This window comes from Bos taurus, chromosome 10 (assembly GCF_002263795.3).
Source record: "Bos taurus isolate L1 Dominette 01449 registration number 42190680 breed Hereford chromosome 10, ARS-UCD2.0, whole genome shotgun sequence".
NCBI classification, from domain to species: Eukaryota; Metazoa; Chordata; class Mammalia; order Artiodactyla; family Bovidae; genus Bos; species Bos taurus.
In genome coordinates, this window is record NC_037337.1 from 44914072 (window position 1) to 44939366 (window position 25295).

Sequence of the window (25295 nt, forward strand, 5' to 3'; positions counted from 1 at the left end):
TCAGCATGGGACTTGCTGAGCCAGGAATACAAGCTGTGCTTTCCAGCACAGCGGGGGAACATGGGTATGCTCCTGGTCAGAGGAGCATCCGGTTCCTTTTCTGTACCTGCCTCCGTGTGCAGATGAGCACACGTAATACTGACAGTGCCAACTTAGGTGAAAGGCAAACACTACAATTTTCTTTCAGTAATTCAAACAAGTATTTACCAAGAACTCCCTATGCGCCTGGCCCTGGAGTAGGAACTGAGGATACAGCAGGGAACAAGAGAAACAAAAATTCCTGTCCTGGACTTCCCTGGTGGCACAGTAGATGGGAATCTGCCTGCCTTGCAGGGGACATGGGTTCAATACCTGGTCTGGGAAGAGTCCACATGCCTCGGAACAGCTAAGCCCGTGAGCCACAGCTACTGAAGCCTTCGTGCTCTAGAGAGCCTGTGCTCTGCAGCAAGAGAAGACACTAGCAATGAGAACCCTGCGCACTGCAACCAAGACTAGTTCCCCCTTGCTGCAACTAGAGAAAGCCCTCGCGCAACAACCAACACCCAGCATGGCCAGAAATAAATTTAATTAAAAAAATTATTTCCTGTCCTGAAGCTTATATCCCCCTCCCACAGTCAACAGACAGGTAAATTATTTGGCATCGGGGATAATATCCAGAGCTATGCAGAAACTTAAGTCAGGGAGGGACGGGAGGGCGAAAGTGACTTTGGGCAGAGGCCTAGAGGAGGGGAGGATGAGTGAGGGCAGGCACGCCCTGTCAGGCAGGCAGGCACGTGGGAGAAACAGGGGCAGGGAGAGGGGAGAAGGCCGGAGAAGTAGCCCTGGCCACTTCTCTCCTGTCAGGCCTGGGAGGTCAAGGGGAGGATCTGGGTTTTAGTCTGAGCGAGGTGGGAAGCTGCTGGAGGGTTTGGAGCAGAAGGGTGATGCTGTGTGGGAAGGGACTGGTGGCTTGGTCGTCGGAGGTGCTGATGGAGGGGCTGGAGAACAGACCACATCTGGAGTGCTGTGAGGTAGAGCTGTCAGGGTAGGCTGATGGACTGGATAGAGGGAGAGAAGAGGAGGAGGAGTAGGGGGTAAGGTAGAGAGAGGGGAGGCGGGTGGGGAGGAAAAAGAGAGGGCTCCACAGGGATGTTCATTTCCTGGTGTGGGAACCGGAAGGCTGGAGCTGCCACTTACTGGAGGAGGTCTGTGGGAGGTCAGTTCTGGCAGCACCTCTGAGGCACCTGGGAAGCTCCACTCTGGCTCTGACAGGGACTTACACCTTCAGCATGGTGCCAGGCAGAAGGAAAGCTGCCTTCCTTCCTATGAATTCTGGGAACTGCTGCATCAGAATCACCTGGGATCCTAACTAAAAATGCAAATTCCTAGAGCATACCTTTGACCTACCAATTCAGACTCAGAGGGCAGATCCCAAGAGTCTGCACCTTAGCCACTCCTGGGGTCTCTTATGCCCATGGATGACAATGGTCAGCGTATTTGCAAACCTTCCCTGAGTTGGAGAATGCTGTTTCATGTAGTGAATGAATTTCATCTGACCAATTAATTAGCAGCTCCTGGGGTGGGTGGGTTTCAGGGAATGCTTTAGCATTCACTCCTGCCCTGACTGAGAAGCAGGACGCTGCGCTGGATGGCCCACTTAGGCTAAGTCCACAAGCGTGGCATGTGAAGATCCTTAATGGAGGAAACCAGGTGCCCAGGACCCAGGTCTTTATCGGGGCAAGAAAAGCCAGACTTCTGGCCAATGTGACTTCTCAAACTTCTATGGGAACTGCAGGTAGATTCAAGGATGCTGAACCCCATGGAGGTGGGGACTCAGTGTCTGAATCCCAGCTGGATGAGATGTGCAGTGAGTACCTTTTCTTTCTCAGTGGTCATTTCTATGCCTCTTTTATCTCACACCTATAAATGTGTTTTCACACACTTCTTCCTGTTCCACAAAGATTATATGATCTTCTGGCTCTAAATCCAACACTCCTTCCCTCATATCAGCAATACTCAATTGAAGTGGGCTTCAGAATCACTAGGGGACCTGGCTTAAACAGGCAGATTCTGGGTCAGAAGGTGGAGGAGGGGTGTGGAATCAGCATTTTAAACCAGGGCCATGAAAGAAAGAACCACAAGTGGACTAGAGCCACACTTCAAGAAATTTAGTTTTCATCCCACAGATTCCTCTCTCCCAAATTTTACCTACTGGGCAGGCTTCACTCCAGACCCTCTGGGGACCCACATTCTGCCTGGCGGCTCCTGTCACAAGGAAGGGACAAGTCTGCTGGCAACTTGGACCTCACAGGAGGGTGGAGGGCAGCCAGGTGTGAACAGGCTCAGTTTGCAGCAGTTTTGTTAAATGAAGTTAGACAGTTGCTAAAAGCATCTCCCTAATGAGGATTTAAAAAACGTCGTTTCTGTTTTTTTCGTTGAATGTTTTTTCACTCTTTTCCTATCCTTAACGGAAAGAAAAAATGAGGGTGGAGTCACGGGGCTATAACAGGAAGAAGGAGAGGCGCTGCCAGGGCACTTGAGACTTGTCCTAACTGGGAGATTTTCACACAAATGGAAAACTCCTCCTCTGCACTTATTCTGATCCATCCTTCAGTCTTCATTTCTCCAAAAACCCTTAAACACTCGTCTTCAGCCCTGGCCCAGCCACGTGGAAGACTGACAGGTTCCATGGTGCAGACCAGATTCACCGTGCAAACGGGGACCAAGGGCTTTCCTGAGCTGGCCCTGCCTCTGGCAACTGGGCTGACCTTTACTTTAACAGCTCTTCCTGCTACCTCAAGATAAAGAACCTACATTTTTCACTGCAGGACAGATTTTTTTCTAAGTTTCCCACCTCACAGCATGATAGACAAATTAAGAAAAACCACACCCAGCTTTATAATGAAAACCAGTGGCAGGCTTTTCCCTCCAGTGTTCATTTGTTTTTGGTGTATATGTGTGGTACATAGTGAAGCTGGCTGGGCAAACAGGTATTAGGACCCTGTTTTTTGTTGGGGGAGGGTTACATCTGACCCTAGAAGGCTCTCCCTTAAGGTGTTTTCAGCGGTATGGGTGACCCTCTTGTTCACATTCCCTCAGCAACCTGGGGGTGCCCCCACCCCTGGAGAGGGGCTTTTGTGTTTGGAAGGCTGGGTTGGGCAGCAGAGCCTGTTTGAGTTCATCCCAGGATAGAAGCTACTTGAGACACATCCCTAAGGCCTTTCCCAAGGCCAGAAGCCACAGGGAAATCCTATTCACATCCTGGGCCTTCCCTGCATGACTGCCATCCAAGTACAATCAACAGCATCGCAGGACAGAGTGAGAACGCCTGAGGGTGCTGAAAGCCAGGTGTCCCCTTTCCAATTCATCATGCAGCTGAGGTCAAATAAAGCTCCTCATTGCACCACCTGGGCAGGTAGGTTTCAGAATCTTAAGAACCTCTATGGTCCCTGTGAATCAAGCTCGTCCCTGCTGCCCACAACACTGGCAGGCTGCAGGCAGCGAGAGCCTTGCTGGCAGCTGCCTCTTACACCTACCCTTTGCAACTCTCTCTCTCCCCATTTCCACCTTACAACCTCCACTCTTGTCACTCCTCTGTCCAGAATATGCCCCACTTTCTATCTCTCAAAACTGAGGCTTTGACCTCAAGGCCTGGCTCAAGTCCTCCTTCTCCAGGAAGATGTCCCCAACGCACCACAGGTGGATCTGCCCTACATGGTGCTTGCTCTGACCTTACACGGCTCTGCTGCAGTCCTGGCCTGCCTCTTACCCCAACAAATCACTCAGTACTTCAGGCTTCCGCCTTCTCTGCACTGTGGGAAGGATCTACTGCACAGGGCAATTCTGAGGATTAACTGCGCTAGCACCATCCAAGCAAAGTTCCTGCTCAGAGTCCAAGTGGACACCCGATAGTGCCCTGATCAGAGGAGGGCACTGCTCAGGTAATTTTTGGTTTGACAACAAGTTTCCAGAGTTGTTTGGAGAAAAAATACCCCTGAAACAGAGAAAGTTTGTGCAGCTAATTTACTGCTGGTTTTGTGGTCTACAAAAACACAAAGAAAACAATAAGCTTGAGGCTAGAATTAGAGTGAAATTGGGACATTCTTGCCTAGTGTGGACATGATCTAAAAAGAATCTAGATTTCTCAACAAAAAGTCTATAAAAATAGTCCCTAAGGGAAAAAAAATTTTTTAAAGAAAAGGGAAATCTATTTAATTTCTTGGTTTAGCAAGTTAACTACTATGAAACTTAAAGGCAAAAGTAAAATCTACTGGGCCTGGTGGTTCCATGCCCAGTTTTAATTCTTGCAACTCTTCGATGAGGTCCCAGGCGGCACTAGTGGTAAAGAACCTGCCTGCCAATGCAGGAGATATGAGACCCAGGTTCGACTCCTGAGTTGGAAAGATCCCCTGGAGAAGGGCACAGCAACCCACTCCAGTATTCCTGCCTGGAGAATCCCACGCACAGAAGCGGGCTACAGTCCACAGGGTCGCAAAGAGTTAGACACAGCTGAAGCAACGTAGTACACATAGCACACACACATTATCTCTGCCGCATAGCTGAAGAAAATGAGACTCAAGCAGAGCAAATGTCTTATCCCAAACCACATAACAGAGCTGGAAATCAAACTCAAGTCCACTGAAAACCAAAATTCACACTCCTCCACTCCATCATTAGAAAAAGCTGGCAACGTGGCTCAAGGTTGGCGTTTTAGCAGGCAGTGTTCAACATGAGTCTCAGCCACCCCACCCACTAACTTTCCCAGAGGGAGTCTACTTTTGCCTGATAGACCTGTGGGATGCTAATGTTTTGTTTGAAAACAACAAACTTCACTGCCAAGAAAAACCAAGTAATTAATAATTGCATGGTTCTATACAGTCAGCCCTCTGGTATCCACAAGTTCTGCACCTGCATATTCAAGGAGCTGCGGATCCTGTGCTGTATTTAAGATTCACGTTTGGGGAACCCACAGCTGAGGGAGTTGAGGCTGCAGAACCAGGGATCCGAAGGGCTGACTGAGGGCCTTGAGCATACACAGATTTTGGTATCTGCACGGGAAGAGGGGGTTCTGGAACAAATTCCCCGAGGACACTGAGTCTTCCTAAAGCCCGAGATGAAACCAGAGGTTCAACTATTTTTCATTTCTGCTTTCAAGTTTTAAAGCTTTCCCTCTCTGCTAATATGGTGGCTGATGTTTCAAAGTTCAAAAACTTATAGATTTTTTTCCCTAAATGTCTCATTGTATTACCCAGATGTTTCAAACGCATGTTGCCATTTCCGAGATGTCAGGGGTAGGCGTTATCTAGCAGCTGGTAAATATCATAGTTCATGCCCCATGAGAGTTATGGCTGCTGCCTCTGTTCTCTATGGCCAGTTCCCTTGGCCTCCTACAGTTACGGCCAGCTTCTCTCAGCCCCTCACAGCTCAAAACAGGGCGTGCAGCCCATTCTTCTTAACCCTTTAACAAATCACTCCAGGGATCTGCTTTCTAATATTCCAAGCTCTTCTCAGGGCAGGAAGTCACAACCCACAAATGAAAAGACCACTTTGGAGCACATCTTTACCTCAGAATCTCTTTGGTCAACAGAAACCAACACAATATTGTAAGCAATTATCCTCCAATTAAAAATAAATATTTTTTTAAAAAAAGAAAAAAGTCTTTGATACTTGGCTTTATATTTTCTTTAGATATATGTCATTTATGCTGAAAATTCAGGAGACTAGACTAAAAAGGTGTGAAAGTTCTGAAGCCTCCCCATAAAACTCACTTCTCTCTCGAGAGAGAAAGGCGGTCCTTAGGCACAAATTCTTAACAAGCCCACTCTTCCTTTTCTACCACCCCACCCCCATTCCCACTGCTTTAAATCCTCTATAATTAGTAAAAGCAGCCACCACTGAAGTGACTTAGCAGCAGCAGCAGCCACCACTTATTAAGATCTAACTAGTACAGACACTAACCTAAGAACTTCATTATCTCTTTCAATTCTCTCAACAAATGTAGGAGAAACTAGAGGTTTGGGGGTTACATGAAGCCAGCATGACAGCCAAGATTCAACCCTAAGTCTGACACCAATGTTCTCCTTGTCATCATTATCCAGCGTCACCTCAGTCATGAAATAGTTTCATCCCCCCACCTCCCAAAAGAAGTGCTTCTTCAAGCAAATTCTTGCAGGTCAGGGACCACTGAAGAACCACCTGAAAGACCTTTTGCTAGGTCAACCTGTTTTACCATAAAAACCATGGGAAACAGGAAAGGTGAAGAAAAAATACAAAGGTTCTAAAGAATGCTTTCACCTCTGACCTCTTTCCTCCTGTCAGAGGTCAGATGAGCAGTCCCTGGAACAAATGGGATAAATCTGTGGCCAGTTTCCCATTCAGGTGTTCACATCTCTGACTGGGAAGAAAGAGCTGACCTGACAAGTCTCGCCTTTAAGAGAAGGCAACATGGGCTCCGTGTCTATATTAATTAACCAAGGCCTCCCCTGGGCATTTCTCTGCTGGCCCCTCGCTCTAGTCAGTGAGTCATGAAAATGAGGACAAGGCTCCAGGGAGCTGAATAGCACAGCTGCACAGCCGTGAACCAGAAATGACAAGACACAGGTGGTTCGAAGTTTTCTCCCCAGGGGTCCCCTCTCCCACACACTCCACCACCATGTTCCTAACTGAGGGGAGCACTGAGGTCATCCCATTATGGAGGAAGAGTCTGGAATGTTCATCCCAGCCAGCACAGCTCACCACCTGAAACCAAAGCCCGAAGCCCTCCATCACCATAATACGTGTGAGGCCTCAAAAACGCTTTAGCTTTGTTGAACTTTCAGACTAAAATACTTCATTCCACTTGAGAGCGTAGCTGGCACGAGCAACCCCCAGTTTTTCCCCACGTGCTCAAGAAGCCCCTCTTTTAAAAAAAAAAAAAAGTATTATTAATGGTCAACAGATTCCAAACAGAATTTGCCTGCCAAGATTTCTTTGGCAAAGAAAAGATACTTGGGTTTTAAAAATAAATCCCCAGCTTCTTTTTGCTAAACTCTTCATCTACTCACTTGAAAGAAAATTCATGAGTCTCTGCAAGACCAGTATTTTTTTTTTTTCAATGAATTCTTAGCACCAGGGTTCGAATCCACTTACCCTCAGTGTTGGAGCTGATGTCGTCCTCCACCCCCACCACTTGCCCCCGCTGACCCAGGTGCGGGCCGTGGTCGGGCCCAGGGTAGTTGGGAAGGGCCGCCTCTCCTCCGGGATGGGCTGGAAGAGCATCCTGGTCCGCTGGCCCAGCCCCTCCCTCTGGGGAGGGCGGCGGGGCTTCCCCGGGAGGAGCAGGTGAATCTCCTTCAGTCTTTGGAGGAGCAGGGACTCTGGTCCCTGGCTGTTCAGAAGACTCGACTCGCCCTTTTAAATCTGGGGCATCGGTCTCCCCCTGAAGTCTCCTCTCTTTGGTGTGAGGGTCCAAGGGGGAAGATTCTGTTTCAGGCCCACTCCGAGATGCTAAACGTGGCTCAGGGAGGCCAGGTCAGAATCTGGAGCAGAGATCCTACCTCCTAAAGAAACATCGACTGAGCTGTGGCCATTTGATGCCTCTGCTGGTTCACTAGGCGGGTATTCGATTTCCTCCTCATTCTCATCATAATCATCCAAAGTGTCCTGAGTGTAGTCATCCTCCAGGGCCACAGCATGGCTGAAGGACTGTCCCAGAGGAGCTGAAGGACGGGCTTTGGAAAGGTCTCCTCCAATGGTTGCTGGCCTGACGTTGTCCAACGGGGAAATGCTGCCTATGTGAAAAGCCCACACTCCAGGAATGCCCAGGTTGCTGTGTCTAAACAGAAAGGAAAAAAGATATTGTAGCACACGTGTCCACCCACCACCTTCTTACAAAGGTGAGCAATTTATCTGAAAACTGAAAGACTATTCAGATCAGATTAAGTTTTCACTGGCAGGGAACCAAACAAAGCCAGACTTACATGATAACTGAAAAGCATTATATTGGAATTTTGATGCAAACAATCTCTTATTAAACAATGGGTTTCAAAGGCCATATGCCTACTGCTGGACACTCAAATCAGAATTCTGTACTACATGTTTTATCTAAATGGCTATATGAAAACACCTAGGGAACAAGGGCTTCCCTGCTAGCTCAGATGGTAAAGGATCTGCTCACAACATGGGCGACCTGGGTTCAATTCCTGGGTTGAGAAGATCCCTTGGAGAAGGGTATGGCTACCCACTCCAGTATTCTTGCTTGGAGAACTCCATGGACAGAGGAGCTTGGCAGGCTACAATCCATGGGGTGGCAAAGAGTCGGACATGACTGAGCAACTAACACTCCTTGGTGACTCAGTGGTAAAGAAGCCTCCTGCCAGTGCAGAAGACATGGGTTCAATCCCTAGGTTGAGAAGATCCCCTGGAGAAGGAAAGGGCAACCCAATCCAGTATTCTTGTCTGGAGAATTCCATGGACAGAGGAGCCTCGTGGGCTACAGTCCATGGGGACACAAAGTGTTGGACATGACTTACCTACTGAACGCAAGCACACACACACTTTTAACAAACTCAAGAAAACATATGCTTAAACATTTCTGCCAAACACCTAAATAATAATGAGTCCTTTTTATTTGAGAGTTACATGCCAAGTGCTTAACATTCTTCAACACAACTTGCAAGGTAGAGGCAGTGATATGCCTGAGTTTTCAGAGGAGAAAACAGGTTTAGAGAGGTTAACTAATCTTCTTAAGGTTGCACAATAATAATTGGCAGAGCTTGGACTTGAATTCAGCAATAACACCAAAGCCTATGCTCTGAATATCCACATCATGTCAGATAATCAGTACACCATAGTCAGTCCACATCCTAATTCTTTTACACTACAGAACGTCAGAAACATTTCGCTGTTTAGTCACATGGATTATTCAATTAACTAATTCACAAACCCTGGTAAATCAATGTCAAAAAACTCAAAGAAATAGAAATACCTAAGTATCAAAAATGTTGAGCAGATGTAGAACAAAGGTAAGAGTCGGGGGGAGGGGTAAGAAAGCAGGTTAATTAACTGCCACGGGTCACAGGTAAGAGGCGTCCAGAAACATTTGGAGCCAGGGAGCTCACTTGTACACCTCCACTAGAAAAGAACACAGGCTCCATTCAGTCTTCCAAATATCCCAGCGACCCATTATTTTAGTCAATGATACATTCTAAAGAGAATAACCCCACAAACAATTAAAAAAAAAAAAAAAAGGAAAAACCCGAAGAAAGAAAGGGTCTGGCTGGCTTGAATACACCCATTTCTATATGCTCTGGTATACGGACCAAACACCAGGCTCTCAGTCTCTCGTGTTGTGGGATTTTCTCTGCAGCCAGTCCATGAGAAGTCAGTTAGTGACTAATAATATTAACAGGAAATTCATTGACTCATATGAGGACAAGAGAATTTTGCTCATTTGGGCTGGTATTGCTCACCTTCATGTGGATTTCTGTAGCAATAATATTTATTAACACAATTCCAAGAATCAATCAGTCCCCACCCCTTCACATGTTGTTACCACCACTGCTGTTGCGATTAGTTTAGGGAAACGAGTGTAGAAAGAAAAAGTTTTGATCCTTTGTGCAATATGCTTTGTAAACTCGGTAAGTTCTAAGAATTAAATGCTGGTGCTTTCTGGCAAGCAAGCAAGGAATGTTAGAGAAGATAAGAGAGGACTCAGAAAATCTGAGGATGTTGAGTTTGTTATCACATCGGAGGTGTTGCAGCTGTGAAATTTCTTCTTGAAGTTAGAAACAGAGAACTATAAAAGCTTCAAAGAGTAGGAAAGTACAAATTATGGCAGATAAAAGCTAAATAAAATAGCCTTCTACTTAAATATGAATCACTACCCTGGCTTTTGTCATTGTAAATGATAGGAAAGAAGCCAGTTTGAGTTTATCCTAAAATCCAAGGTCATTTGGAAAGCTTAGCGATAGAAAGAAGTTAATTTATTTCCTAGAAAGAAAACAAGGCTACAAAATGAGATGGACAGTGCCTTCCTCCCTGGGGTATTAGGGATTAAGCTAGAAAATCACATAAAATGTTCAGCATGGGGCCCTGCATATAATAAGTGCTTAGTAACTACTGTTTTCTAGGAGACAAAAAAGAATAATCTCAAAAAATGCAAATGTGTACATTCATATTTAAATGTGCAGAAGGAGAATTATTACAAACACATTATGAATTATATAATTTATGACCTCTAAACTTATAAGACAAGTTTGAGGAAGAAAATAATTCTATTGACTAGGAGAATTTTATTTTTTAAAAATGCATACTGATGCACTGAGGGGAGAGTGGCATGATGGGTGTCACTTACTTTAAATTAGTAACATAAAAAAGAAAAAAATTATTAAGATGGCAAAATGTCAACAGCTTGTAAATCTAGATTACCTCCACTTTTCTGCATATTTTTGAAATTTTAAATAATGAATGCTGGAGAGGGCATGGAGAAAAAGTAACCCTCCTACACTGTGGGTGGGAACGTAAATCAGTACAGTCACTATGGAGAACTGTATGGATGTTCCTTAAAAAACTAAATATAGAACTGTCATATGACCCAGCAATCCCACTTCTGGGCATATATGCAGAGAAAACCATACTTTGAAAAGATACATGCACTCCAATTTTCATAACAGCACTATTTACGATAACTAAGACATGGAAGCAACCTAAATGTCCATCAACAGATGAATGGATAAAGATGTGGTGTATATATATATACACAATGGAATATTGCTGAGCCATAAACAAAGAATGAAGTAATGATGAAAGTGAAAGAGGAGACTGAAAAAGTTGGCTTAAAGCTCAACATTCAGAAAACTAAGATCATGGCATCTGGTCCCATCACTTCATGGCAAATAGATGGGGAAACAGCGGACACAGTGGCTGACTATATTTTTCTGGGCTCCAAAATCAATGCAGATGGTGATTGCAGCCATGAAATTAAAAGATGCTTGCTCCTTGGAAGGAAAGTTATGACCAACCTTGACAGCATATTCAAAAGCAGAGACATGACTTTGCCAACAAAGGTCCGTCTAGTCAAGGCTATGGTTTTTGCCAGTGGTCATGTATGGATGTGAGAGTTGGACTATAAAGAAGGCTGAGCACTGAAGAATTGATGCTTTTGAACTGTGGTGTTGGAAAAGACTCTTGAGAGTCCCTTGGACTGCGGAGATGCAACCAGTCCATTCTAAAGGAGATCAGTCCTGGGTGTTCGTTGGAGGGACTGATGTTGAAGCTGAAACTCCAATACTTTGGCCACCTGACGCAAAGAGCTGACTCATTTGAAAAGACCCTGATGCTGGGAAAGATTGAGGGCAGGAGGAGAAGGGGACAACAGAGGATGAGATGGTTGGATGGCATCACCGATTCAATGGAGATGGGTTTGGGTGGACTCTGGGAGTTGGTGATGGACAGGGAGATAGACAGGGAGGCCTGGCGTGGTATGGTTCATGGGGTCACAAAGAATCGGACATGACTGAGCGACTGAACTGAACTGAATACCATTTGCAGCAACATGAATGGACCTAGAGATTATCACACTAAATGAAGTAAGCCAGACAAAGAAAAATATCATATGATATTACTGATATGTGGAATCTAAAAGAAGAGAAAGACACAAATGAACTTACTTCCAAAACAGAAAGACACTGACACAGAACACAAACTTACAGCTACCAAAGGGGAAAGTGGGAGAGGGATAAATAAGGTGTTTGGGGTTAACACATGCACACTACTATACATAAAATAGATAACCAATAAGAATCTATTGGATAGCACAGGGAACTATATTAATATCTTGTAATAATGGGAAGGAAAGAAAGAAAGGAGAGAGGGAGGGAGGAAAGAAAAAAATGAAGGAAGGAAGAAGGGAAGGAAAGAAGAAAGAAAAAAGTAAAATAGAGGATTAAGTTGGGGAACTGTTCTATCATTTGGAGGTAGAAAAGGCCTTCCTAAGAATAATACCAAGACCTGAAATCATAAAGGAAAAGGCCAATAACTTTGACAACCCTAAAGTTATACCTTTTAGATCGTAACTACCTTTAAAGATGAACAACTGGATAAAAATATGGATGGCATTTAAGAGAAAATATTTTTACTAGATTTTTCTTATTTGTAAAAGATCTCTGTAAATACCTCAGTAGAAAAGAGCAAAGAAATGGCTATTAACCATTGAAAAGGTGCTCAGTTTTACCAGTAATCATAAAAATTAGAGTGAAAATATGAACATTTACACCTATCAGATTCACAAATATTAAAAAGATTAGAAGCCTGTAGGAAATGAACATTGTCAATCACAGCTCTCCATTATTGGTGGGATTGTAAGCTGGTGCAGGGTTTCTGAAGGGTGATTTGGTTAACGTGCACTAAAATGTTAAACTGCATATACCTTTTCTCAGCAATTCTACTTTTAAGAATTTATCTTTAAGACAAATGAGCATCCAAACAATGTATATTATTTTGTTTACTGCAACAATAATTATACAAGGAAAAACCAGAAATAGTTTAAATGTTCATCAGTTTATTGTTTTAATAATATAGGCCATATATGATGCCATGTTTTATAGCCTTCAAATAATAATATAAAGATATCTTACTGAAAGATGTCCATAAGACAGTGGTAAATGGGAAGATTGCATATGTATAACAAAAGAACCTTTTTGGTTTTAAAAAGGTTTTGTATACACCTAAACTTCTGAAATGATTATTAATAATGGTTATCACTTTGAAGCAGTGATAATGGGTGATTTTTACTTTTATTTCACAATCATCAGCATTACTTGCACCTTATTTTAGTTTTTATACACTAAACAGATTTTACTAAAGAAAACTTCTTCTGCCAGTCATTCTGGCCCCCTATCTTCCACTTTCAATCAAGCAACTCGGAGGTTTCCAGGAAGCATGAAAGACAAAGATGAGGTAGGCGTTGTTGCTATTGTTTGGTCACTAAGTCATGGCTGATTTTTGTGACCTCATGGACTGTAGTCTGCCAAGTTCCTCTGTCCATGGGATTTTCCAGGCAAGAACACTGGAGTGGGTTGCCATGCCCTCCTCCAGGTGACCTTCTCAACCCACAGACTGAACCCACATCTCCTGCCTTGGCAGGTGGATTCTTTACCATTGAGCCACATGGAGGAAGGTAAATGGAAGCAGTGTATATGTGTACAAGTCTGCGTGTCCATGTGTGCCTATGTGAGTTCTTAGGGGCCTTTACGGCTGTGGCGGGGAAGCATAACTGCTTTTTCCCACAGGCTTTTTGGCCTCCACTGCCTCCTGTACCCTGAGGCGGTGTTAGCACCTAGTCCCATGCTCTGGAACTGTCAAACTGCTCCTCCATCTAGTCTAGGAGAATGCAGGCTGCTAGTATACAGGGCCTAGGCCTTAGACATCTTTGTCTTTCCAGCGCTTGGATAATGTCTGAAAAGCAGAGAATCCATGGGCTCCAGAGAAGAGGGTGGTGGAGCCAGGGCAGAAAAAGCAAGGAGCTAAGTTTTCTCCAGAGTCAAGACTAAAAGGCAACCTCAGTGGAGCCCATAAGATGCCTAATGTGAGTCCTGAGAATGGGAAAGCAAGCCAGGATTCAGCATAAAAAAAAACAGTAGTTCAGAGCTCCAGACTCGTGCTTGAATTTTGGCTTTGCCACTTCATAACTTTGAGATTATAGGCAATTGAACTTTCCTAAGCTCATTTGTCACATCAACAAAAGAACAGGACTTACCCCTGAGACTCTTGTTGAGTTTTAATTAAGAGAACTTCTGGAAAGTGTTTAGCATAATGTTGGCAAACAGTAAGCTCTCCATAAATGTCAGCTCTGAGTAACCCTGTTTGGCTGTAGGGCCCGCTCTCTGGTCTCTGAGTAGAGCGGATGGCATGCAAAAGTGTAAGGTGTTCCAGTACCCAGTAATCTCATTCTGTCCAGCTTGTAGACCCGTATTCAGGGAAGCATAAAAGCAGAGAGTTTTTTTTAAGCCCAGAAATGAGTAAATATCAACTGATGCCAACCCAGATACTGAGCATGATGTGGACAAGCAAAGTGTGCTCACGTGATGGGACTAAGGAATGTGCCCAGTTCCAGGCATTTCATGAAAAACCCATCTGGACGATTTCAGATAATGAAGCCATTGAGAAATCCCAAGACTTCCAAAACCTTAGCGATCTGTTTGTTGGTTTTTCTCTTTTTTTTTCCAAATTACACAACTCTTAATTTAACTTTTAACACCTATCTGTATAAAAGACTAACTTACAACATTTCCAGCTGTGAAACGATTAACCTGGAAAAACCTCAACCTGGGCAGTTATATTACTGAATATTTTTATGTGGTTCCAAGAGCAATGTTTTCCATAGCAAGCCTCAGTGGCTGTGCTAACACACACACACACACACACACACACAAACACACACACACACAAACACACACACACACACATATACTCACACACACAGTTTGGTTTCTGGTATCTCTAGCCAATACGGCAGGAAAAATAACGAACCTTTTATATTTTGGTCAACTTGCTCCTCCCAGGGCCTAGTCTAGTTCCTGGTTTTGACATTGATGCCTTGCTTAGTTAGAAACTACCAAGATACTATTTAATGGTCTTAGAGCCACTGAAGTTTGGGTAGCTCCTAAGGGTCCTTACATTCCAACAAGAAAGGGCTTAAGCCCTATGCTACTTACTGGTAGAGATTTTTCACAGACTGTTCAGTGCTAGTCAAGCTGAAATATGGTCCCTGTCTATTCAGGTCATCAACCTCTCCTCGGCAGAAGCCCACCCGGGCTGGAAGCTGGAGCTGGACGTTGTAAGATTCTTTGGGGCGTGTTCCAAAGAACTGAAGGCCATTGGCAGGATAAAGAAAGAGGGCGTAGGTGTCAAATTCATCAGATGCCAACACTGCCTGGAAAGTATTCAGCTGTGAAAAAAATAGACAATATTCTTAATAAATCAAACAAATAACAACAAAAAAAACTGCAAGCAAAGCATTATGAAATGCAAAGTGTTGTCCCCCTTCTCAGGATTTCTCTAAATTGTTTTAACATAATATTCTTTTAAATTTCCTCCCCAAGTTATAAGCATAATTACATAAGCTGTATTATTATAATCATCTTTTATCAACTTAGATTAATAGTTGAAATATGCATAGGTTAAAAAAAAAAAAAAAACACACAGGTTAGGACTTCCTTGGTGGCACAGTGCATAAGAATCTGCCTGCCACCGCAGGGGACACAGGTCTGATTCCTGGTCTGGGAAGATCCCACATGCCGCGGAGCAACTAAGCCCGTGCACCACAACTACTGAGCCTGCGCTCTAGAGCCCACGTGCCACAGCTACTGAAGCCCGCGCACCTAAAGCCTGTGCTCTGCACTGCCATGAGAAGCCCACACACTGCAACGAAGCGTAGCCCCCACTCGCTGCAACTAGAGAAAGCCTGCGCAATTCAACAAAGACCCAGCGCAACCAAAAATAAAGGACTTTTTTTAAAAACACAGGTTAAAAAAATAAAACTATTTTTTAAGGTTTCAAACTTCTATCATCCAAACTTCTTTCAGAGCTGAGAGTAAATAGCAAAATTAATGTGTACATTCCCATAGTCACTGCCCTAGTTTACTGCTCTGGGCACTTACTGGGATCATTCATTCATTCATTCATTCACTCATTCACTTATTTATTGAATCCCCTTTATGGGCAGGGGTGGTGTGAGGCACTGGCTGATCAAAAGGCCTCATTACTGTTCTCACAGCCTCACTTTCTATTCTCTTCCATCTACCTTCTGACACCAGCACCAGAGTTATCCTATCCTCATTTCTCAGATGAGGAAACCAGGACATAAAGGCTAAGAGACCTGCCTAGGGCTAGGCTGTTAGTATGCAGTGGCAGGCCAGCCAGCTCCAGGGTCCCTGCCCTGCACCACCAGGCCGTGCCAACCACTCCTTGGCCTGCCACGCCAGGTGATTTATAAGCTGCAAACTCTCTTTCCAGGCTCACATCCACTGTATCTTCACCAGATTATTTAATATTGCCCATCTGTCCCATGTACTTTGATGCTTCTGAACATTTATTTACTCACGTTTTCCTGTGCCTAGAAACACTCCTGACCTTCTAGTACTGACCTCTGAGGGGTTTTCGAGATTCCCTGTAGATTTATTGCTGTTCTCTGACCCTCCACAACATCTTAATGAGTGTTTCTAGTTAGCAGTCACCTCGTTTAGCCTGATTAGCTGTTTACATGTCTGTAAACTTGATTCATTAATTCATTTGTACATTAATTCAGAAAGCCAGGTGCCAGCCAAGCACTGGACAGTATGCTTGGTGGGAACAAGCAAAGCGGCAAAGGATGGAACCTCCACCCAGGACAGTCTCAGAGTTCACGACAGCGAGCAGCCATGGCTGGGATTCCAGGAGAGTTGCTGGAGAAGGTAGCAGAGGCCAGAGAGGAAGGCGTGGGCCCCAGACCTCAGGGCTGGAATGGGCAGGCGTCGCAGAGGCTGACTGTGAATGGTAATAAACACTGCAGGAGCCAAAGCAGACCAGAAGGACAGGCCAGGAGCCTGAACTAGCCACAAACGCAACACCCAGGTCCTTATAGAATCACTCCTTAAAGTTCAATTTACTCTAGTATTTTCAACAGGACACTTTTTTTTTTTTTTGCCTTTATCTACATCCAGCTATCTCCCTCACAACACTCAAGTGATCAGTTAATGGTACTTGAGTATCTTTTAAAAAATGTTATATATAGGCCTCTGAGGACACCCCTCTCATTAAACTCCATTCTTTTTGCAACTTAGCAAGGAGCAGGAGAAGTATTTATAAATACCACTACTCCCTAAATAATGTGACTCCTAGAAACATTATTTACTGGTAAGGAGCACTGTCTCCCCATTTTGCTAGACACACAAAGTTAGGCAGAGAGAAACATATCGCATTTTACTAAATAAAACAGCAGACAATAGGTATGGGCCTGTCCTACATCCTTCCCCAAATGCTGGCCAAGCTCTTTTCTAATGTTAATTATTCTTTTTTGATGTTTAATTTTGAAGTATAGTTTGGATGGTTTACTTACAAGATAAAGTTTAGGTGTTAAAATGTTTTTCCAGAAAAAAACCAAAATATTATCCAACTTTTCTTCTAGATCGCCAACATAGAAAAGGTCACCTTACATGGCTTGGCTTTTTGCTTTCCTTTAAGTTCAGAAACTTAAAGACAAGGGGGGGCCCTCATATATTTGTTATTGTTTTCGTTGTTGATTGTTTCAGCCGGAAAGCTTGACTTTTCCAAAAACAAAAGGCAAGGGATGTTTTCTAGAATTTCTCAAAGCTCGGAAGCCATAACTTCTGCCAAATGTAAACAAAGGCCATTCTGTATCATGTCCATACAGAATGTATACATGATCGATTAATGGCAATTCAGTAACTTCAGAGTTTTACTTTACTCAGAATAAATAAAGTTCAGTTAGAGAAAGAAAGGTACTCAAGGAAAGAGACTCTGTTTTAAGAAGCAAAGCTTTCAAAGCTTCTGGCATTGATTGCCCACAATAAATGTCAGATAGGAGGAATCCTGGTTCTACATCTAGAGAAGCTCTGTGAGATAAGGAGGTCCTATAGATTGTGAAGGAATTGAAGGGGATGGGAAAGGGAAGGAAAATGTAAACAGAGCTGGGAAGGGGAGAGTCTGGCTTTTTACTGTGGGGTCTGGGTATTTAGCTAGTCAACAAATTTTATTCATTCTTTAAGCCAATGAGCAAATTTATTTCAATGAAAAGTTATTCAACGTCTTTATATGCCATCCTTGAGACAAGCACTTATTACAGGTGGCAAACATTTATTTAATATACTTGTCTTCACTGAAATAGGCAAATAGAAAAAGTTTAAATAGAATTTAGGATCCCAGAGTACCAGCCAAAAAAGTCTGGCTGTTTAAAAACCATTCGCACACCAAATGATCACGTTTAAAGTTTTCTCTCAGTTCCACAACATTCTACCTAATCCCTAAAGAGCCTGCTTCATGATGTCCTGCAGGGATCCTCCCCCTAGAACACTCTTTAACTGGCTTCCTAACCGGAAAGGTCTACACATTCCTGGAGAAAAGACTTTGCAAGAACCCCACATGCTCTGTCCCTGAAGGAAAAGCCTCAGATGGGCTGCCAAACCTCACAAAAGGGTCAGCAGTTTCCAACTTCCTCAAGATCCCAGGGAGGAGAGGAGCAGGGCCTGTGCTGTGGAGCTTCAGGATCCACCTTCCTGCTATCAGAAAGAGAAAAGCCAGAGCCCTCAGGAGAAATCAATCAGCTTCGGGCTCTCCCTTCCAGGTGCAGGGCATCACCAATCAGTCCTGACTTGATGCTTGGCAAAGCCAGGCTGACGGGTACAAAGCATGCTCCTCAATGAGTTCCCAGTTTATGCAATTTATTTAATTTCAGCCATCTGGCCAAATACCACAACAATACCATCCATGTCCCAAAGGGTTTGCCTGAAGTGGCTTACAAAAATTATAATGAAAATTAAGAAGTAGGGTCACAAAGTTCCCCTTCCTGTCTTCTTTAGGGCCTCATGCTCTCTATATTCGGAGAAGGCAATGGCAACTCAGTCCAGTACTGTTGCCTGGAAATCCTATGGACGGAGGAACCTGGTGGGCTGCAGTCCATGGGGTCTCGAAGAGTTGGACACGACTGAGTGACTTCACTTTCACTTTTCACTTTCATACATTGGAGAAGGAAATGGCAACCCACTCCAATGTTCTTGCCTGGGGAATCCCAGGGGCGGCGAAGTCTGGTGGGCTGCCGTCTATGGGGCTGCACAGAGTCGGACACGACTGAAGCGACTTAGCAGCAGCAGCTGCTGCTCTCTACACTCCTAGCATTATTAGCTTCTTGTCTCCACTGTTTGGTGTGAATGCTAATCTCCATTCCTTAGTATATTTCTCTATCTACCATTACCTATACATCACTGTCACTTGCATGATTTTCCCTCATTCATTTTTTCTGCCCTTAATCCTACAGATCCTGCCAAAAATACCAAAATAAATGCCCAGTACTATCACATCCCTAATATTATAACTTTCCTAACACTTGGTCTTTAGTAAAACTTCAGCATTTCTTTAACCAATTTCCATGTATGTCTCTGTTCTCTATGTCTGCATAGCTAGATCTCAGACACAAGCTAAACTCTCTCAGACAGACTGTAGACCTCCCTTCTTTGGGACCTCAGCTTCAAAATTCAAAAAAAGCTACAACCATGTCCTGCTTGTACTTCTCATTTTCTCACTGGATCCAACCCCCTCCATCAATGACCATCGTTCTTTGAAACATGTTGGCATATCTCACTCCCGAGGTGAGGCCTCCACTAGGAAGCCTTCTGCTCATCTTATTTTACTGCCCACATCTGCCTTCATCCATATCTTCAGCCTCAGCTCTCTTGGCCTTCTCCCGGGACACATCCTCGGCCAGCACAATCTGTCCTGTTGCCACATACTCAATATCCATCATTTCAGCCCAACTTAAAAGTCGACAAAACATTCCCTGTACCACACAGATCTATGAAGCCCAGTTTTCTATCCCCCTTCATCCCTCAAATAACAACACCCTCACCCACACCACCCTCCAGAAAAAGACACAGCTAAAGTAAACATTAGTCCTCTTTATGTCTCCCGTCAGTAAGTTCTTTGAAGGTCAAACTGACTCACTGGAAAAGACCCTGATGCTGGGGAAGACTGAAGGCAGGAGGAGGAGGAGATGACAGAGGATGAGACAGTTGGATGGCATCACTCATTCAATGGACAGGAGTTTGAGCAAGCTCTGGGAGTTGGTGATGGATAGGGTAGCCTAGCGTGCTGCAGTCCATGGGGTCTCAGAGTCGGACACCACTGAGCAACTGAACTAAACTGCGACTTTGCTCTGTGATGTACTTATGACAATTCAAGGTGTCTCAGATTGTGCTGACAAACACTATTTGGTCATAGCTTTTTAGATTCCTACAGTATCAGGTACCACATCCCATCACATCCATCACGAATGTCCATGGTGAGAAAGGACAACATCTGAAACAGTTTTAAAAGGTAAAAATGCCTTTCCTCTGACATCTTCAAGTTTCTGGTAACTCTGCAACATGTTATATGCCAAGGTTTAAGAAGGCCATGTAGAACCCACACAGTCCTTCAAGCAAAGTAGATTACTGTTTGCCAAAATCTATTTCCAAAGAACTATTAAAACAACAACACATGTCACAGGGCTCTTTAAAGTATTCAGAAGGAACCTTCAATGTGGGTAATTAAAAAAACATCCTCTCTCCAAACAGAATCTTTATCTCCTTTTTAAATTAAACATTCTGAAGCCAGCTCAACATTTGGCAACATTTCTGAAGATTAATTTTAATTAGAAAAGTAAGAGATGGATTCTACAAATCTTCCCACGCTCCGCCCCCACCATAAAGAGGCCCAGACAGAAGTTGCAATGCAGAAAACCTTGTATTTAAAGAGTCCTTAAGTTAAAAGACTCACATCACAGTATCCTTTCAAGATAGAGAAATGAAAGAACCAGAATCTGGTCCTACATCAACCCCATGTAGGGGAACACAGATCTGCTGAGCAAATGCACCTGCTAAGACTAAGGGACTACGATGGCTACTTTAAAATGTCACCTTAGTGAATTCTCACAGCAGTCCTGTAAGGTAGGCATTGCTACCTCATTTTACAGGTTAGTAAACTAAGACTGAGGCTGGATCATTGCTTCCAAAGTCACTGGATAACCTTTCATAAACTACTTCTTTCAAAACGTTTTTTGTCATTATCTTCACATCAGAAGCATTATTTCCATGCTACAGATGAAAGAGAAAAATATTTGTCTGCATTACAATTTTCAGTTTCAAATAAGTGCTGATAAAATTGGACTCCTGAAGCTCTAAGAGTGACTTCATCACCCCATAGGTTCTGTGCAACTGCTCATCTCTACAAATCATCTCACTCAGCTCAACATTACCTTTTTTCTCTCTGTTGAAAAAGACAGATGCAGCTTGATTCACTTCAGACCACTGGAATACTAATTTGGAAGTAATAAGGCATCAATAGTATCCTTGGCAAATTTCATTCCAAGTTCATTCTTCCTTTGAATGAGATATGAGTCCAAGGACTCTTCTGGTACTAAGATCACATCAAAAAAATAAAACAAGCCTCATTTACTGGAAGTGTTTGGAAAAGGCATAACTACTCTGTCTGCCTACATCACTTGTGCCAATAGAATGGGTCCTGCATGAAAAGTCTGGGTAGAAGCAACAACAAAAACCTAAGAATCAACAGGTCTATATTATAGGGACTTCCCTGGTGGTCCAGGGACTGGAACTTTATGCTCCCAAAGCAGGGAACCTGGGTTCACTTCTGGTCAGGGGACTAGATCCCACATACTGAAACTGAGAGTTTACATGCCACAATGGAGGATCCCACACACCACAAAAAAGAAGAAAAAGAAAGTCTGTATTCTAAACCTGCCTTTGCCTTACTACGTACAGAATTATGCACACTCACCTTAACTTACTAGTTAATGGCAAACAGTGAGTTTTGCTGTACTTGTCTTGCAGCAGTGTTGTGAGAAGACAGCAAGATAAAGTGTTGTTATAAGAATTAACAAGATATCCTGAATAAACAACACACATAATCATTGTCCAAGTAGTCAGCCTTTCCTTTGAACCCTTACCTCCTCAATAGTCAAAAAGAGCACTCTTTGAAAAACAAAACTTCTATTTAAAATCCCTCAAGAGCTGCCCAGTGCCAAAGAACCAAGTCCAAACCCTTAGCAGAGCATGATCTGCCCCTACCCCATGGCCTTCCCAGCCTCATTCCCACCACCCTTCCTTTTCAGTAATAGGATACCACATGTAATGCCCCAAAACACATTAACGATACAGTACGTAGGTGATACGTCATATGCTACCCCTTCTATAGGGAATGTTCAACTCTGCTCAACTCCGATTTAAAGACAATTGCTCACTGAAACTTTCCCAGATTAGGTTCCCTAACCAGGGAGGGGTGGAGTTAGTCTCAAGGTGTCACTTCACTTATATTGAATCATAATCAATATTAAACCCTGAGATTCTTGAAAGTAAAGAATGTGTCCTTTCACAGTGTCTACACATCCTGACATACAGTAAGTGTGCAAAAAAGTTTGCTGGATAAATAGATCTCAACTATGTTTAAATACAAATTACTTACACATACATATATTAATATATCACATATATATGTTTAGAAAAGAAGATTGGAAGAAAACAAAATAGCAGTGGTGACCTCTGATTAGTATAATTATAAACTGCATTTATTTTCTAAACTTTGTATTATAGGTATGTTAAACTTTAAATATGTTTTTTAAACTTATGGGCAAAAATAAATGAATCAACCAACATACTTACCTTATTTATCTTTATCCAACCCTCCATCTAGCCCAATGCCCTGCACAAAGAAGGTGCTCAATATATGTGTTTGAATTAAATATACTCTGTTGAATTGAATAACTGAAATGTCAAATCTATGCATTAAAAAGTTATTCAATAAACAGAACTAGATGTTTCCAAAAAATTGGCTAAAATCAATTCAAATGGTTTTTTACATCTCTAGATCCTCTTTGCTTAGTAGAGTCTTTAGAAGATACTCCTCTCACTCAGGGAACACAGTAGGAATGGCCACTATCTTGAATCATTCAGGGAGAGTGTGCAAGCTACTTAACCTCTCTGAACCTGAAGGAGGATATGTACTGCCTCTATATAGCTAAAAATCACACTGATGAGTTAAATAGAGATAAGCTGAGAGTTTCAGCCCTTGGAGTACGACATTTTAGATTCAGGTTGAATTTCATGTAGGAACCCTTACCTATCCCAGGAATGAGGCAAGTAACCTTTTGCCAAACCACCCTGACCCATCTGATAATTTATTTGGAATACCTCAGTGAATGAATGCATGCAACATACTTACCTTCTTTATCTTTCTCCAACCCCCACCTAGCCCAATACCCTGCACAAAGAAGGTTCTCAATATCTCAGGTAGAGGCTATACAATGGCTCAAGGGCAGTCTCCTGTAAAGTAGGGAGCATGTGAACTGGTACCTGAGTGACAGTTGGGCAAAAATTATCAAAAACTTCATATAAAATGCATCAATTTGGCCCATCAATTCCACTTCCTGGAAAGTCAAGTGGTGACATGGCATAAAGATTTAGCCTAAAAAAGAAAAAGTGCTTCACAAATTTATGATGAAAAATTGGAAATGACATTGCTGACCACACAGCACAGTGAGAAATCCACTGGATGGAATATACAAACGTTAACGATGTTGTAGAAATATTTATTGACAGTGAAATATATTCGCAACTTACTAAAAAAATTTACAAAACAGTATGTGGAGTGTGAATCCATCATTAATAGAGACACATACAGATACGGATAGGAAAAAGCTCTGGCAGGTGCACACAAAACTGTTTAATAGTGGATATCTTAAGTGGCAGGAAAATGAGTGGCTGTTCTTTTCAAAACTGCCTGCCATCTTCTGATGTTTTTCCTTCAATGAACATAGAAACAATTCTTTGTATATATGAGGTGATTCTAAAATGAAACAATCAAATCATAAACTCCCTCCTGCATCTGCACTGGGGCATTCACATCTCCTAAGCAGTTCTCCTTATAAGAGTGACCACCTCTCAGACCCTCAGAGAAAGCCTGGAGAAAACCAAGCCACTTCAGCCCCGGTGCCACCAAACCCTACATGAGGTTCATCAGGAGACCAGACTCAGGAGAAACTTCAAGCCTGGGTTCCAACCCAGAATTCAAGCCCATCTTTCAGTAAGCACAGAGGCCAAGCATCCGTGGTCGCTTACCTCTCCCGAAGGCGGGGCCCCACGCTTGGCTTCTTCGTAGGCGCCCACCTGCTCCCAGGTGGCCAGAAAGGCGTGGGTGGGAGTGAAGTGCGCGCCGGAGAGCGGGAAGCCTGTGCGCACGTAGCTGGCGGCCAGGCCCAGCACCCCAGGAGAGGTGTCCTGGCGGTACAGGACCCGGCCCCTGCCGCCACTGGTATCGATGTCGGCCAGGAAGGGGGCGATGGCCGGGAAGTCTGTGGGGAAATCGTCGTCCACATACTGGGTCTCCCTGGGGAAGTCCTGGGTGGAGATGATGCCGTTGGTGCCCACCTGGGGAATGAGGGGGACAAAAAGGTGACCGCAGGAAGCCCAAGGACGTGAGAGCCTACCCTGGCACCGCAAGGAGGGAAGGGAGCCCTCGAGGCATGAAACTCCCCACTTTCCCATCCTCTGGAAGCCTGACTCCTGGTTCAGAGCGACCAGTGCAACTTCAACCGGCGTCGTCCCCCCCCCACCCCCGCCCCGCCCTGCCACCCTATCCCACACGTGCAGTGCAATAGCTCCAGGAGCCCTAAACTCCTTAACATACCTTTTCACTTCCCGCACAACCCTGGGGAAAAAGCTCTGGGTTCGAGGAAGGCGCACCCAGTTCTGCAAATTTGCACGGCCCTCTCGCTGAACTTAACTTTAGACCGCACGCACTGGCCGCCTTAGGAATCCCACCTTCTTTTCTGCCTGGGACGCTTATGCAGCTGAGAACAATTCTTAACTGTCCCCTTGTAGCAGGGGAAAGCAGTGCGTTTGGCAAAGGCAAAAAGCCAGCTCCCACCCCAAGGGCGCTCGGGGACAGCCGACGATGCGGACTATTTCCTCCCCTCGGAAGGCAGGGGTCCGGTGAAATCCACACTACCAATGACCCCTGTTCAGAAGCTGCTAGAAATCTGCCGAGTCCCGCACTATGAAGAAGCTAAACTTACGTAGAGGTCGCTGAATTGGGCATCATAGAAGCGCAAGGAAAGCGTCAGCTTCACGGCGGCTGAGCTTTCGTCGTCGCCTTCCTGCAGGAGCTGGTCCCCTCGCGACTGCCCGTAGGGGAAGAGCTCGCTTGGGTGCAGCGCCGCGGCCCGCGACAGCAGCAGCAGCAGCATTAGCAGCAACGGCGGCGGCGGCGGCGCCGGCCACCCGGCCGCCTGGTCCCCTCGCATGCTTGCTCGGCCCTGGGCTGCCGCGCGACAGACCGCGTCCCGCCCGGCCCGCCAGCCCACTAGCGGCGCCGAGCGGGCCTCCGACCTGGATCCCCGCGGGTGCCGGGGCGGGGCGGGACTCTGGGCCCTCCCAAAGCGCTGATTGGCCGCGGACTTGGGCCCGGACCCAATCGCCGGCTCTGAGAAAGTTCGACAGCGGCCACCACATCTGGTTCTCGTTAAGTTCTCTAAGGCAGCGGTCACCGGAGCGGCGGGGGCTGGAGAGGTGAAA

General features: G+C 44.4%; 1 protein-coding gene across 1 annotated transcript in view; it reads right to left on the reverse strand.

Moving 5' to 3' along the window:
* NID2 (nidogen 2) overlaps positions 1-25089 on the reverse strand; it is a 92594-nt gene extending 67505 nt beyond the window's left edge. Inside the window, 5 exon segments of the mRNA NM_001102065.2 lie at positions 7108-7480; positions 7483-7792; positions 14673-14905; positions 23841-24149; positions 24797-25089. Coding sequence (NP_001095535.2) covers positions 7108-7480; positions 7483-7792; positions 14673-14905; positions 23841-24149; positions 24797-25024 — 1453 coding nt within the window. The 5' untranslated portion in view covers positions 25025-25089.
* Between the last annotated feature and the right edge of the window lie 206 nt (positions 25090-25295).